This window comes from Lissotriton vulgaris, chromosome 4_1 (assembly GCF_964263255.1).
Source record: "Lissotriton vulgaris chromosome 4_1, aLisVul1.2, whole genome shotgun sequence".
Taxonomy (NCBI): domain Eukaryota; kingdom Metazoa; phylum Chordata; class Amphibia; order Caudata; family Salamandridae; genus Lissotriton; species Lissotriton vulgaris.
The window spans coordinates 1,453,128,396-1,453,144,953 of record NC_141691.1 but is presented as its reverse complement, the minus strand read 5'-3'; the positions used below and the strand labels follow the sequence as shown (position 1 = coordinate 1,453,144,953).

The 16,558-nt window shown below is 40.9% G+C and overlaps 1 protein-coding gene across 1 annotated transcript in view; it reads right to left on the bottom strand.

The window, feature by feature from the left end:
• The window catches only part of LOC147724097 (transthyretin-like), a 52,866-nt gene that overhangs the window by 18,290 nt on the left and 18,018 nt on the right, over positions 1-16,558 (bottom strand). Inside the window, exon 3 of the mRNA XM_086965678.1 lies at positions 3,150-3,285. Coding sequence (XP_086821804.1) covers positions 3,150-3,285 — 136 coding nt within the window. The remainder of the gene's footprint in view (positions 1-3,149; positions 3,286-16,558) is intronic.

Here is a 16,558-nt window from a genome sequence, read left to right as displayed (position 1 = left end):
TTAACTTCCAGAATTACCATGGTTATTTAATGAGAGCCTCAGGGCCATATGATGAAGAACTGGCATAACATTATCGCCGCCTTAGCGTTAGGAAACTTCCCCTAAAACGACGATAAGGGGCTTGATAATATGCTTTGGAGAATTGCAATAGAAGCCCAGGTTTGATATCCTTCAAACCAGAACCTGGGCTTCTATTGGAATTCTCTAGGGCATTTTATCAAGCTCCTTATCGCCCCTTTAGCGGCAGTTTCCTGCCACTAAAGCGGTGATAATGTTTTTGCCCGTTCTTGATAATACGGCCCTAAGTGTTCATTTTGTCTGGCAAAGTGACCCACATATCCTTGATTTTCCGGGAATAAGCGGAAAAGATTTTTCTTAATAAAATAGGGCCATATTATCAAGTCCAATGCCTCACTATTATTAAAGACACGCTAACTTGTGTTTTCTTGAGTTGGCAGCTGTTTTTACTCCACTATGCATGTCAGCGATTATTATCGCTAATGACGTGCAAAATGGGCTTTCCTCGCAATGTCTGCATGATAGACGATGCAAACACAACATCATACTATTTACAATGAGGCCTCAGCGATAAGAAAAGCTGGGTTAACCACGGTTATTATTTTTGGAGACCGGCACACAGGAGGGGAAGCACGGCGTGTAAGACGACAGAACATATCGAGTTTTGGAACCGCAGACAAACGCCAAATAACCTACCCCCTGTTACCAAGGATATATGTGGGAAATCGTTTTTAAAACCTAAGAAAAGATACCCACGAAGCATCTATACGTGGAATCCGAAAAGCGGAAGGCACCACGAGAAATTTTTAATGATATATGAAATATATGAAAATGTCTAAACTACATACCAGAAGATAAAAATGATCCATGATTTGCAACATAAAGAAACATCCCAAGAAGCAAGGGAAACTGACTGCTAAGGAAGATCTTAAGTGCACTATCGTGCTCTCCTGCCATTACCTCTACAGAAAGAAACTTTTATTGTGAAATTGAGGACCCCAGTATTAATTGTCCTGAGGAAGGTGTGACCGCATCAAGGGTTCTAACACCGAAACGCGTCGACGCCCGGAAAAGAATGAGAATCCAATAAAGCCTAGAAGATACCAACTGCATGCAAACCTAGCAATTGTGGTATAGTAATGCAAACTAAGTAAGGCTATTGGATCCCACAGATCAGTAGATACAACATTCGAGCAAGCAGTAGAATTGGGGTTTTGTTCTGTATATCTTGTGTTACTGATATTATTGTGCTGCATATGTTTATGTTTAGATCTGTATGTAATTTTCTTTTTTTAAATTCAGAATATGTGATTTATGTGTTCTTTTTAACCAAATTTTATTAATATAAATTGCAATTTACCTTGTTGACACTGTATTATTTTTTCGAAAGAATTATAAGCTTTCAGAAAAATGGATTGATTTTTTCTGAAATTTTAATACCAGGTTTTTATTTTTAATAAAAGATTGTAAACGTCATACTTTGGTTTCTGGTGTATCCCTTGACCATAGGACTAGGGGCCCTGTGGACAAAATATAACATCTGTCCCCTATACACCGTAATTTCTTAATAAGATTCCAGGGATTTTCTCTAGACTTACTTGGTCTTATAGTACCCTGTTACCTGGAACACGAGGGGTCTTCTCTCTTACCTTAACTTAACCACGGTTATCGCCAGATTGTAGCGCCTGCTTTCAACTTTACTTAGCTATCTTCACAATGGGAGGTGGATTGACAGCTTAAATCCACACTGCCCTATTAGCAAGCTTCTCTGGCAATATTGCTAGATTTCCCTTGGTAACCTTGATTATCTCTGTCTATCCCTGTGTATTACTTCACCTAAGTGCTAAGCGTTGCTGATATGCCACTAACATTGTGAATTAAAACAGCAATAGACAGCGATATTTAAAAACAAGCTATGCACGTTTAGCAATAATTATCGCTTTTCCTTGTTAATATGCCCCATAGAATGGTTTCCATGCTGGAAAGGAAAATCTGCAGACCTGAATGTAAACTTTTCACTTGAAATCAACTGTTCTGAAAAGCATCTGCTTTCTGACCAAGCATTCAATGGAAGAAGTGTATGAAGAAGTGCATGGCTGGAAATCTACCAATTTCATAGATTTACATGCACAACATTGATGAATTTTTGTACCTCTCCTAAAGCAGATACATTTCAAAAAATATATAAATGTAAGCCTTTGAGTAGTAGACAAAGGGGCATATCAACAAGGACAAGTGATAATTATCGCTAAAACGTGCATAGAGCGTTTTTAAATATCGCCGTCTATCGCTAGTTTACTACGCCATGTTAGCGGCATAGCAACAACGCTTAGCAATTAGGTGAAGTAAAACCAGGGACAGACGGCAATAATCAAGATTATTGTGGGAAATCCAGCGATAATGTCAGAAAAGCTTGCTAATAGGGGAGTGTGGATTTAAGCTGTCAATCCTCCTCCCAGTGTGAAGATAGCTAAGTAAAGTTGAAAGCAGGCGTTACAACACGGCGATAACCGTGGTTAGGGAGGCTTTTCTTTACGCTGGGGCCGCATTGTAAATAGTGCGATGTTGAGTTTGCATCGCCTATCATGCAGACATTGTGAGGAACGCCAACTTTGCATGTCATTAGCGATAAAAATCGCTGACTTGTAAAATGGAGTGAAAACGCAAGGAAACACGTGCTAGCATGTCCTTGATAATAGTGAGATATTTTAATCGCCGCTTTTTGGCCAAAAACGGCAGCTAAAGCGGTGATATTGGGCTTGATGACATGGCACTTAGACTCAGGGCAGGTCTTAGGAACCGAAAAGCAGCCCTTCTTGCCTGGCTTAAAGCTCTAACCAGCCCCGCTCTCTTCTCCTCGATCTGCTCCAAGGCTCCAGCCCGCCAGGAAAATGCCCGTGGAATAACGTCCTGCCCAGCCTGGACAGGACTGGACATACTCTTTTTTAATAATCAAACCCAAATTGTATTGATACACAATTCTAGAATGCTGAACATGGTACGACTGGAAAGTTTGTGGTAAAACATAATTACATGCTTTCTTGGACACAGAAACAGTATAATGAGTTCCATGCCTCAGTTAGTTTTGAAGTCTCAGGTGATGCTTCCTGAAAGCACAGTATACCACTTACTTGCACATTTTCGTAGAATGGGGTGATGCTCGCTTTCTTCCAGTACGCCCATGAGCAAATTTTAACTTTGTAAAGTCCTTCTCCAAACTCTTCGTCTGTTAAAAGTTCCGTGATATCACCTAATGTTGATGTTTTCCTGTTTAATACATAAATTATAGACATATGTGTTTGTATGCATAGAACTCCTGTAGTATTTATCTGAATCCGAGTTATTACTGAACAAAATTAAAAAGTTGATAAATTATATGACGTATTACATTATCAGCATTATTATGTTCGTTATAATCCCGAATTACTATGTCCACAATTAGGATGGTGGTTAATTTTGCAAAGACTCGTTTCTTCCGCATCCACATTAAATAAATAGTATGAACACTATGGGTCGAATATCGGAAACACTTCTGCATTCACAAATCCTGTTCGCCATATATTCACAGAGTTGCAATCACAAAAGTGTTATATGCAATACACTTAGGGGCTTATGTACAGGGCCCCTGCACCACCAGAGCATCACTTTTTGCGATGCTCTAGTGGCACTGGGTCCTGCTCCATATTTACAAGGCAGTAGTTTAAAGTGTCCTTGTAAATATCATTCCTTTTGACGTAGATCTCAGCATTAAAGTGGGTGCTCCCAGCAACACCTCTAGCTTTTTGAGACTGCCCCAGATTTACAAGGAATCCGAAATCTGATGCAGCGCCAAAAACTTATGCCTGCCCAGGGGAGGTATAAGGGTGGTGCAACAAGGAGAAATACTTTTATTCCTCCTCATTTTTTGCTCTTTCGATTTGTGCTGCATTCTGCAGTGCACACAGAAGGAGAAAAACACCATTAATAATTGTTTGTGTGTAGGAAGGTGTCCCTTCCTGCACAACAATCATCCTTGCAATGCAGACACCCTGCCCCATGGTGCAAGCTTGTCTGCGTTGGTGCTCGGTGCTGTTTGTGCACCAACCAGCACAGGGATGAGTTCAGGAATGCGCCGTATTCTTGTGAATATGACGCAGCTCGGGCAAGCAAAATTAATTGTGGCACCATTTGGAATGCAAGTAGGGGAGGGTTAATGAAGGAAGCAATATTGGGTGGGTCTAATTTGAGACCACGAAACAACGGATTACTGTTTGTTGCATTCACATGGTGCAGCGGAGAGGAGGAGATGAGAAGGTATAACGACTAGGAACAGTATTTAGTATGTGCAGGTGCAAATAATTATGGATGTTTTGGGGAAGTTTTCATGACATGGGGGACAGTTTGGTAGACATTGGGTGGCATTGAGCTATACAGGAGGAGCTTTTGGTTGATGTTGTACATTTAGTTTTTATATTCACAATGTTAAGTAAGACAATGTTTGGGATTTAAGAGGCACGAGTGTATGCAAATTGTTTGTACCAAACTTCCATGGACTATAGAGTGTAAGATGTTGTGAGATACAGCAGTTTTTGCTTTACGCCTAAAGTGGTAATATATAATAATTGTGGTTTTTAATTTCAATTTATAGCTATCCCTGAAGAATCGGGTCAAAGTGAATACAGCTGCCTAGGCTGAATTATGTATTTCTACTTAGTACTAAAATGGCCTGGATAGAAAGAGAAAGTTATTAAATTAAACAGGGACTAACAATAGATTACAATGGATGATTTAACTAATTATGGAGTCTTTTGAATATTTTCCAAATTGACTGTGCGACTGGTGGATGGAGCGTAACGTAGCTCCACATGGTATGAATTCACACATCCCTGTGTTCCATGCCTACCAAGCACTGCATGTGGTGTAGGTAAGTCATCATCTATGGAAGGACTTACCGCCTTGAGGCAGGGTGCACTATACCCATGTGTGGGTATATCTTCGGTAGTGGATGTGTTTCTGTGAGATCCAAGCTCACCCATAGATATTACAAGTATACAGGGACGCCATGATGAGTATATGGGCTGGACACTCATGGTGACAAGTTCTTCAGCTACATGATGGCTTCCATGTACGCCAAGGTGTTTGGTACTAAACACTTCGTCTTGATAAACCCACACAGGTGCCAGTGCTGGATTTATTAATAAATGCACTCCGAGAGCACCTTGGAGGTCCCCCCTGAAAACCTAAGTGGAAGTGATATCACACACCCTTCGTCCCTAATGAAATCACTGGATATTACATCATATGATCTTTGACCAGGAATGACGTACAGGAAGTGGTGTCAGATGGCCTTAACCATGAAGACATCACAATAATTCACAAAGCTGAAGTTCTATGATAACTGCATGATTAATTTAACATAACCCAAGCACATGTCGATTTTGGATACCACCTATATTATGTTGCTAACATGATCTTTGAAAGTGGTAGGACGTAATGCCCTAAATTGTAGCATGCAAATGAGCCAGACATCTTCTATTATGGTTCAGATGAGTGTTGGGCTCTCCCCCACAAGACAAGTTTACACAAAATGGTATTAAATAGTGCATTTAAAAGGACAATTTTCACCTACATTTGCAAAAAAAAGCTGTAGGATCTGAAATGGTACTTGTGAGATAATGAATTATCAATTGCATTGGATGGTAGTCCACCAGAAGTAATAATGTCACTAACTTGTCAGGTCCAATCAAAGGTTTCATTAATTTAAACCTGACCTAAATCCCTTGTAGTTATGGCACAGAACAGAAGTGCTTAACTTAGAGAATATATGCAAAGCATTTAAAAGTAATTAAACAGTTAAAATGTCAAAAACACGACACAGTAAAAAATCCCACTCTAATTTATAAAAATAATAAACAAAATGACACCAAAATCGCAAACATTAATCAAGGACCCTGGAAGTAGAGAAGTTTGAAAAAAGGATTAAGTTTGAGTCTGAAAAGGGAATTCGCCATTATCCTAAGAGAAAACTCCTCTCTGCCTGGGACAATCTTGGAAGTCAATCTAATTCTGTGGAACTGCAAACAGAATACTTTTCGCGGTCAGTACTCGAAGATTTTGAGAAACCGCTTAAAAAAATCACCACATTTCTTTTGGTACCCACACAACCACAAGTTTACACTCCTAAGCCCTCGCCCAACCAGGGCCCCATGGGTGCACTTAGAGACTCCCAGGGTCAGTCAGATGGCAACAGCAAAGTTCACTCCTGGTCCAGTTGCCCCTGGCCTGCTGGGATCCTTCACAAATATTTTCTCATCAGTTTTTTTTGTTCTTGGAACCAACCAGTGGATCAGCCATTCTGAATTTTTGTCCTTAGATTTAAAGTGGACGGTGGTCCAACCTTTTCAGGTCCTTCTCACTGGTCACAGATGCCAAGTGCAACAGGTTTGGTCTTCCTGGTATCCTTTTGCATGTCCAGCAGGTCCAGCTTTGTAGGGTTCACAAGCCTGTGGGTTAGGAACACCCTAAGACACTCCTAGTCCTTTTCTGACCAATGAAATAATGGTTCAGCGCCCCTGACCTTCCTACTTTCGTAATAGAACCTGTTTACTGAACTTTCAAACTTGCCAAAAGGACTGTATCATGGCGAATTCAAGATGGTGAAGGTCTTCGTCGATACTAAACTTCGACTCTGTGGCTGGGGGTAAGATTGGGAAGTTTACAATAGTAATACTAGTGTCCTCCCACACCTAACACTAACATCTAATTTGAAGCTGGTACTGTACCCATAACAAACCCAGACACAGCAATGTGGTAGGACAATAGCAAGGTCCATCACCAACCAGACAGGGGATGCATAAGCATTACCATGGCATCCTGTTTGCTCTCTTTGAAGAGTGCAACACTTTTCATGTGCATTAGATAGTCCTGTCATGCAGGATTTGACACTGTGGGGTCAACAGGAGGGCACATGCCTCAACATGCATAATCTACTGAGCTCAGAGGAGTCATATCTGCCCAGTCAGGTCATCCTATTATGTGATCTTGGGAGGAATGTCACACCTTATTCAGTCCAATTACAGGCTGGGAGAAACTGGAGAGCTAATGCAAATTAGCCTCAAGGAACTTCAGGCAGAGAAAAGGTGACTTTCGGGTAATATTCATTAAAAATCTGACTGCACCACTGAAATGGGCTTTTAATAACTATTACTATTAGTTGTTGAATTATTTGTTTAGCTGGTCCCATTCCCGAAATGCATTATTAGGGCCTGATGCACAAAGGTAAACGTATACTTTAATGCCATTTTACTCTTTTTGGGTTTTCACAAACATAAATGTAATACTAACTAACTGACTAAGGAGACTCCCCAGTCGGGACGAGAACTCTGCAAATGTGAAGATATGTCTGTCCTATCTTTTTATATGTGGAGTTCTCCGCCCCAATGGCAGAGTCTCTGCAGTCCTAAAGTTATTATTAAATTGTTTGTTTGTGAATAAATAAAAAAAGTAAACTTACACAAAAGAGTAAGTTTACCTTTGTGAATTGGGCCCATAGTATTTTAATTTGTACTCTGATTTTCTTCATAGAACAGATAGGCCTGCAATAGTGAAAACATCTTTTAGGGCATTGTCACTCTAGGACATGGTAACATTAATTTTCCACAGATTTGACTTGTAAATACTATGCACCCTACTTGTGGGTTACAGGCCTACACAGAGGTGACTTACTAATAATTAAAACTGAGGCTTTTACTCATGAAAAAGGGTTGTTTTTACAGGTCGAACCACAGATTGTACACTGCTGCAGGTAAGCTTCAGAGGTAGGCCTGAAGCTAAGTGATTAGTCACACTGGTGAATTGTACAATAAGTGTTGCAGTCCACAGGTGAATTTTAAAATGTCATTCCATGGGTCTGTTTCCACACTATATATTATGGTCCTATAGAAAAGCTAAATACACCAATCAGGGATTAGCCAATTTCTCCATGTTTTGGGGATCAGAGCACATAGACTGGGCACTGGGCACAGTGTCCCAGTGTGCAGAGTCTAAAATCCAGCAACAAAATTTAGCAAAAAGGGGCATTTAATGACAGTACTCATTAAATAGTGATATCCTTTCATGGTGTGCCAAGTCTATGAAATATGACGCTCCCTAGGAATTGACCCTTATTGTTCTCAAAATGTGCTATTGATACCCTATATGTCAAAAATGACCTTCATTGTGCCAGGGGCATTTGTCATGGGTGCCCCCTTATGCCGAAAATTGCAAAAAATATGCCAGTGTCAGAATTTTGCAATTAATACCATCTTAATATATTTATTATTGATGACCCTTATGTAAAAATGACATCTAGTATGTCAGGACTTGTATTTTGTCATGGTTGCAGCCATGGTTTTCCTCTTTTATCCCAAGAAGTACCTCCAGTGAGCCTGAGGTTGTATTTTGCTTCAGTTACTCCAAGAATGTTCTCAAGCATACCAGCATTCTTCCACACATGCCCCATATGCCAGCAATTATACCCGGTATGCGAGAACCAATATTTATCATGGTTGCCCGTTGTGCCAAGAATTACTTCTAGACCGCCATTGTGCCAGTATTTAGTCAGAGCTGCCTCTCATGCCAATAATTGCCTCCGGTACGCCTGTGAGAGCATTATGCAATCGGTGACTATTTAAGGCAGGTGTTATATGCCGGGGCCAACTGCAAACTCGCATGTATTACACCATCTTGCCACTCATTTTCACTCACTCATGCACACTCATTCATTCTCAGTCTCTCCTGCACTCACTCTTTCTCATTCACACTCACTTTCATTCTTACACTGATTCACTCATACTTTCACTTACTTCCACTCCCTCTTACTCACTCCCTCATTCTCAGTCACTCTTACACTCACATGCTCTCATTAATTCATTCTTTCAGACACACTCTACCTCACCTTCACGCTTACACTTTCAGATACTTTCTCACTCACTCACATGCACTTACATGTTCCCACTAACTCTCAAATTCAAATTCAAAAATCCTTTATTCGGTTTCCAAGTTCCCATAGAAAACCATAAAAGTTCACAGAATTAAATGAATATACAGATCATCACGATATACAATAACTCAGTATTTAAATGATTAAAATACGGTTAAAATACAGTAAAATCCAATACATCCAATTATAAAAATATATTGTTGCAAGATCAAACTAGTTTTAGCCAAGATTTGCTCGATGTCTAATACAGAACTTAGAATAACAAGCTATATTTCTTTGCAAATGGCTCTTCTTCCAGGGATTGGAGAATAAGAAGAGCGGGACGATACCTGTGTAAACCCAATATTTTAAAATTGTCAGTACCCAAGTTTTCCTGGGCTCAATATAGAATTTGCAAAATAGGACAGTATGTATCAGTGACTGAGGGGCAACTTCATCGCAAGGGCAAGGCAAAAGAGTCTTAGACCAATCATTTGGATGTGGAAATGTCACTAATCGGTGAAAGATATTAAGCCTAAAATGTGTCAATAACACTTTCTCGTAATTACTCAGCTTATAGGAAAGATAAGGCTGCATGGCAAAAGAGGTTTGGTTAGTTAAGGTATATTGCACTGAACTTTTTCCTATCTCCATATTTAGTCTTAAATCTTCCAAGTGTGAACTACAGATCTTTTTGAGTGAGCTTCTGGATACTTCCAACAGAGTTAAGGGAAGCAAATAATATCTCTCCAAGCCCAGGTCATAGAATTTTTTTTCACATAAGCGAGCCATTTAATCTTAAGCTTATTTTCAAGCATAAGGCAGTCACGGAGAAGGTTTCGAGATAGTTCGGATTTTGGGGACGTCCAGACGCGGTGCCAAAGAAAAATTGGTTGGAGTCTAATAGTGTCTGAAATATACCCCATACCCAATTCTAAATGTCAACAAAAATTCGAGGCACTTTGTGGGAGAGCGAGCAGATATTTCCAAAAGCTATTCTCTATTTTCTGCAAAGCATCCACATTTGCGTGTCCCCAAACTCCTGCCCCGTAACATGCAACACTAATACACTTGGCTTTATATATCTTAATCATTTCGGGTGCTAACCTTTTGCCTAGTCTTGGTGCGAATGATGTGAGGGCGGTTGTAGTCCTCAGAAACAATAGTTTCTTTCCTTCAATTGTCTGTTTCCATGAGGATTTTTTATCAATTAGAATGCCCAAATACGAATATGTACTTGTCCTTTCCAACTTAACATTTTCGATAAAAACATCCGTTGTTATCTTAGTTCCTGTACCTGAATACATTACAAATGTTTTTTTGATATTAATCTTAAGATCCAGGGAACCCATGAATTTGTAGTATCTAGTAGTACTAGGTTGAAGCTCTAGTGGTGTTCTTGCCAGAAGCACGGCGTCGTCGGCGTAGAGGAGGGCTGGTATTGTCTGAGAGCCAATATAGGGGGGTCCAAGCCCCCTTACAGCATAGCTGTTTCCAACCCATTTGTGTAAAGGGTGAACAGGAAGGGGGCAAGGACACAGCCCTGCCTAACCCCCTCTCCACCCCAAACGACGCCGTGAGTTCGCCCCCAAACCCATATCTCACTCTTGCCATAGCCCCTGAATAAAGCTCGCGAAGGAAGTTGACCAAATCTAGCTCAATTCCCATTTCCAAAAGGATTGTCCATAACTTGAGGTGGTTGACGCAGTCGAAAGCCGCTGTTAAATCTACATACGTCATATATAGTTAGCCACCATTTGCTGCTACATATTTCCCCATTATAAGGGACAAATTAAGTGCTTGGTCCACAGTACCTAGTCCCTCCCTGAAACCATACTGTAAGTCAGAAAGTATGTTATGGTCGTCCGCTCAACTTTGAATGCGTTCCAAAAGGATGCGGCCCGCCACCTTACCGAGGGAGTCAAGGAGGGAAATAGGACAGTAGCAATATTGGATTATGGCGGTCTCCCTTTTTGAAAATGGGAACAATTATTGAATCTGACCATGAGTCAACCAAACCTGTGGCACAGGCAGCTTCAAGCACTTGGGTCAAGATGGGGGACCATAAGTCCGGATTGTGTTTGAACAAGTCGACCGGAACCCCATCGGGGCCCGGTGCTTTCCCTCCCTTACTGACTGACAGGGCCTCCACTACCTCCAGATAGGTGAGGTTTAGTTCAATTGGAAATGATGTGTGTGGGGGGGACAGAACCCTTTTTTCAATTTCCGATCCATCTGCGGACTCGCGTTGATCTAAGCTAAATATATGTGAATAGTGGTTGACCCATGTCTCTGCATCAACAGCAACATCTATTTTGGGCTGCTCCCTTTCCTCCTGCAGAAAGGGGGCTTTAACGACCCTCCAAAAGCTTGTGCTATCCTTCACTATACTTGCTGGTTGAATTCAGACAAGTGGGAGAGAGGCGAGCAGCGGCAACAACGAGTAACTCTAAAGATTAAATCAATCATCTAATTGAAGAAGTACCCACAAGAGAATCCACTTAAAGCAATTTCCAGATCAAACTCTAAATTGCACCTACAACTGAAGCTCCCTTCATGAAACCACCGAGATCATTTACAATGAATGAATAACACCAGTCAGGCAATTACATACTTAATTGAAAGTGCAGAGCACCATTCTGAGGTCCTGAAGAGAGTTCTCTTTCATAAGGAACTCGAAACGCGTCGACCATCATCGTGTTAGGCCAATCATTTTAAGAATTCAAAATAAACTGTTTGAATATGCACAGTTGTGTAGATGGCCTATTATCCAAAAGTATAAATGTGTTCTTCTAAATGTATCATTTGACGATAGAAAAGAGTTTTAGCCATTTTTGAGTGCTCCTCCCTTTTTTCTTTTTCTTTCTTCTGAACACTTCTCCATGATGCTTGAAAAATTGTACATATGAGTATGAATGTAGACACATGAGTGAATGAGTGCTACAATTTTGTGGTATAAGTGAATGTAAACACTTTTAGGTAGGATTCTTTTCCCTGTTCTTTTTCTCTCCTGTATACTTAATGTGGTTTTTGAATATCGAAGAATAAGTTGATGTCCAAAAAAATGTGTTTTTTGATTACTAATTTTAAATAAATGAATTGATTCAAGAGAATAAGTCTTTCGAAGAACCAGTTTGAGTCTGTTCTTCGTGACCTAAGATTGATCTAAGTGAATTGCAGTATTGGCAATTCGTTGTTGTTTCCTAACTTTGAGGCTTGGCCTTACTGCAGATTAGCCAGACCTTATGTTGGTTATTGCTGATCCTTCTCTATACAGCTTTTGTGGAGTTGATTCCACAAATGATTTTTTAGCTCTGCCTTACGGGATTTTAAGGCTGTATTATAGATCTTTCTTAATTTAATGATTTCACCCCTATCTCTTGGTGTATTGTGAAGGGCGGTTTTCAATCTAGTGTAGGCTTTAGGACAGTCTTTGTTAAACCACCCCTTGGCCACATGTCCTTTAGTCTTTATTTTCCTAAATAGGACGTCTTGGAATATTTTAGTAATACTAGAGTAACTAGCCAAGATCTCTTTATGGGTACTGTCAGGATTTAGACAAATTTCAATTAGTGGTAACGCTTGCTTTACTATTTTGGACGTTATTACCACTGGGTAGATTTTCATCCACTTTAGAGAGTAGCCATTCATTCTGTCCAAGATTAATGTTTGTGAACCCAGTTTGGGTAATGGGGATAGAAACAAGAAGGGTATTGGGAAAATGGTCACTTACAGCATTATTGACAGTTGCAAATCCATGAATTGTTGGCGCCAAACTACTGGAAACCAATATAAAATCAATAATGCTTGAAGAGCCCCTGACATTAAATGTAGTTGAAAATGGGACTGGGAGGGCCAGAAGTTCATTCGCGTAGCCTAACTCAAGGGCAGACATAATTTGGTTCAGGCGATTACCAACGCTTGAGTGAGGGAAATGGGTTAACGCGGTATTATGCTCATCTAGGATTCCACAGTTCTTATTATGTCTACTTTTACAAAGTGATAAATTAAAATCACCGCCCCAGATTATTTTCAAATCTTTTTTAAAATATCTATTTCTTTGTTCCTGTAAACAAAGAAAAATATAATTTAAGGCTTTCATTAAGTTCGCCTGCTGTAAATTATTGTAAAAGTTGACTAGGAGGTAATCTGTAGATTTATTTATTTTCAGTTTCAGGACTTGAAAATTAGTTTCCAGAATTAATGGGTCTATGTCCTCAATGTTTAAGATGTTTTAAATAAATATTGTCAAGCCCCCTTTTGACCTGCCTGTACTTGACGGGAGGGCGAGCGAAGTATAAGTTTTGTAGCCCTCAAGATGTATTTCTGTGGATATCCAAGTTTCCTGGAGGCATAGGATATTAAAATTTCTTGCCAGATCTAGCCAGATGTTGTTAGTCATCTTGGAACGAAGTCCTGCTACATTCCAGTAAATGATTTTAAGTAGGAAAGTTCCAGACACAGAATAGTCTACTGGATTTTTAACTTTTAGTTGCTCAGTTAATGTGTACTCTATTTGTGGGACGTTAATCTCCAAAGAACACTACGGTGGGGGAGGACCTGGGGGAAATTTATAGACCACGTTAATCTCCTCCATTTGCATCGGAGCACCTATAGCTGCATGTTCGCTAGCCTCAGCCTCAGAAGTGGTAACCCCTTTAACCCTAGTGGGGACATTAATGATACTGATGCTGGTTGATAATGGTTTAAATTGGGAGCTGTTGATTGTCGCTCAAGGAAAAAAGGTGAACCATCAACCAGTCAACCGTTATCCTCTAAACCAGAGAGTAGGTTAAATCTGTTGTACGTAGGAAGAGGGTACATCTGGCTATAGTTGGTAGTATAAAATCTAGGGTTGAGGGATTCTTCTGAACATGGAGGTGGGGGATAAACAAAGCCTAAAGGTAGAATGTTAATCCCCACTGCGTCTATGAAATGACTTCCGCCCTCCCCTAGTATCTTGTTAACCAGTAATGGAGAGGCAAATGTCAGAACTATGCAGTCACCTGTTACCATTTTTTCACGGTGGCCCACACAGTGAACTCGTCGTGCCATCTTAAATTCTGCGAACAATTGCTTAGTAAAGCCTACCTTTCTGCCTAGCCAATGTAATGACTTGTTTCTCAGAGGGACATTAGCCAAAACTCTCGACCAAATTATACAGATTTTTAATGTCACTCGGTGCGTCTTGGTTATCATTTATAATAGTTGCTACCTTAATATGGCTTTTAGAAACTCCCCCCATCCCTTTGCTTTTGATGTATTTTTTGGTGGTTTAGGCGCCAAAGGCGCTACTTGTGCGTTTACTACAACTCTCTTGGTGGTATGGGACTCCAAAGGGGAAGGGTTTTTAGACATTTTTTGTGGTGGTTGAGTGGGAGAATCACTATCGATAGATAAAACCTTCTCTGAGCTGGTCTGAACGCACCCATTATGTGCACCTCTATTAGGTATGATGTGTTCTAATGTGGGAGACTTAATTAGGGGTACAATGTCCGAGCTCAGCCTAGATGAGCCTAGTTCTATTGACTCTTCGATTGACAAAATCTGCTTTTCGATTGCCCCTACTGCCCCTTTAAGGTAGTTTAATAAAGTTTGCTGGGATTGAGCTACTGACCCAGCAGCCATGGAGGCCTTCGGGCTTGATAGCTTCCTTTTGCCCATAGGGTTTCTCAGTTTCAGATTACTAGAGGAGATAAATAAGATCTTTCACAGCAAAACCGGTGGCTATTTTTACAATAGGCACTGTAAACACCACGATGGGACGTTAATCTATGACATACACAGTGATAATAGTGAGAGGCAGGATATAGAGCTAAGAGGGTAGGCCTGGCTCAGCCTCTGACAGACACTGACGGGCAAGGACGGGCCCGCCCTTGGCCCGGACTTAGCCCGGGTGAGACCACACGCGTCCCGCGCAGTGGGAGCCCAAGCCAGATTTTGAAGTCCCAGGGGCGGGGTGAGTCCCGCACACCTCTTGCGAGACCGCGGTGCCCTCAGGGAAACAGAGTCCAGGGCACCGCGCAATCCGCGGAATAGGAGAGGCGGCGGCTTAGAGTGGCAGCAATCTCCCCACAACAGCCAGCAGAGCCTCGGAGTCAGCAGGGGGCAACAGGGAATCCGCGCATCCAAGTCCAGGTAGGTGCAAAAGTTCTCGAGTGGCCAAAGTATGTGTCCCCTAACTCGCCATCATTGTTACCCTCTCGGATTTACTCATTTTCACTCACTATTGCTTACTTACTGTGATCCACGCACACTCCCTTGCACTCATTGTTATTCATTCTCACTCAACCCCTCTCACTCTTGTAGTCACTGTTACTCTCTCTCATTCTTGCTCACACTGGCTCACTCACACTCACTTAGTGATACTCAGTCTCACTCATTCTTAATCACTACATATAATAGGCTTTTTTTTACTTGCATACACACAAATGCCCACAAATACACACTCTCACAAACAAATACACTCTAACCCGCAAGCACCGACCACAACATAAATTTAGGATTTTCTTTTTTTACTTACATCATCTGCCACTGCAGGTCTCGTTTCAGCTCCTGGTACTTTAATTTTTATTATACTAATAGTGAATAACAAGTTAGTATTCACTATTAGTGTAATGGCAACATGGGATGGAAACAGGCCATTTTTATCACACGATTGAAGACTAAAACATCACCATTCCTAGAAACTGGCCAGTGCGAGGTATCAATTTTCTGAATTCTGTTTAAGTTCTGCTTTGCCTGATTCAATTATTCATGGGTGCGTTGCATGGTATCTAAAGCCCCAAACTTATTTTGGATACGTTTAGATAGTTATGCAGACATTCATGACGATTAGTTAATGAAAAGCAACTGCAATGAAATGCTATGGGGCACATTTTACCAGGGTGCTCTGGCCACTATGAGGCATGCAGGCGCTTTTGTGAAGAAAAAAAAACAGAGATGGCAGATCCATGGTGCAAGGCAAACCTGTTAGAACTTTTGTTTTCCCAAAGCCAGCCGCAAAAGTGGCAGTCTTAATACCAACGTAATACCAATGTTCCAGACGGACTGGGAGATTTCTGCCAGCAATGACTCCTCCACTCCTCGCTACCTGGCGAATAAACTGAAACTCTCTGGAGGCTCTAGATCATCACGTAATGCGGAAAATGTATTGCTTGAACCTTCCACTTTCAAGAAGGAAAGATCGATGGCCCAATCCTTTTTCAGGCAATGCAGTAAGAATCTGGAACTAACTTCCGCCTCCGCTTCGGACCACCACCTCTTCCCAGGCTTTAAAACTGACCTCAAAGTTCTCCTCCTTCAAAGACACTTCCAAATTTAATTCACACCCTCCCTATTATCTGAAGAAAGTCCTTCCATTATAGGAAAATTCTGTTCTCCATGACTATAGAAGTGCCTTCCCAGTATGTTCCTGTAGTCTGAGTGCCTGCCATTTATTGCAATAGTATACTTCTACTTGTATTGTGTACTTTTTTGTAATATGAACACATCACTTTTCCTCGTGCAATGTATCGTTTGCTACCTCTTGTATTTTGTTTGCATCCGATACATGCACAATTGCCACCATTGCCTCATGTAACGCAACGTTTGTTCTTATGT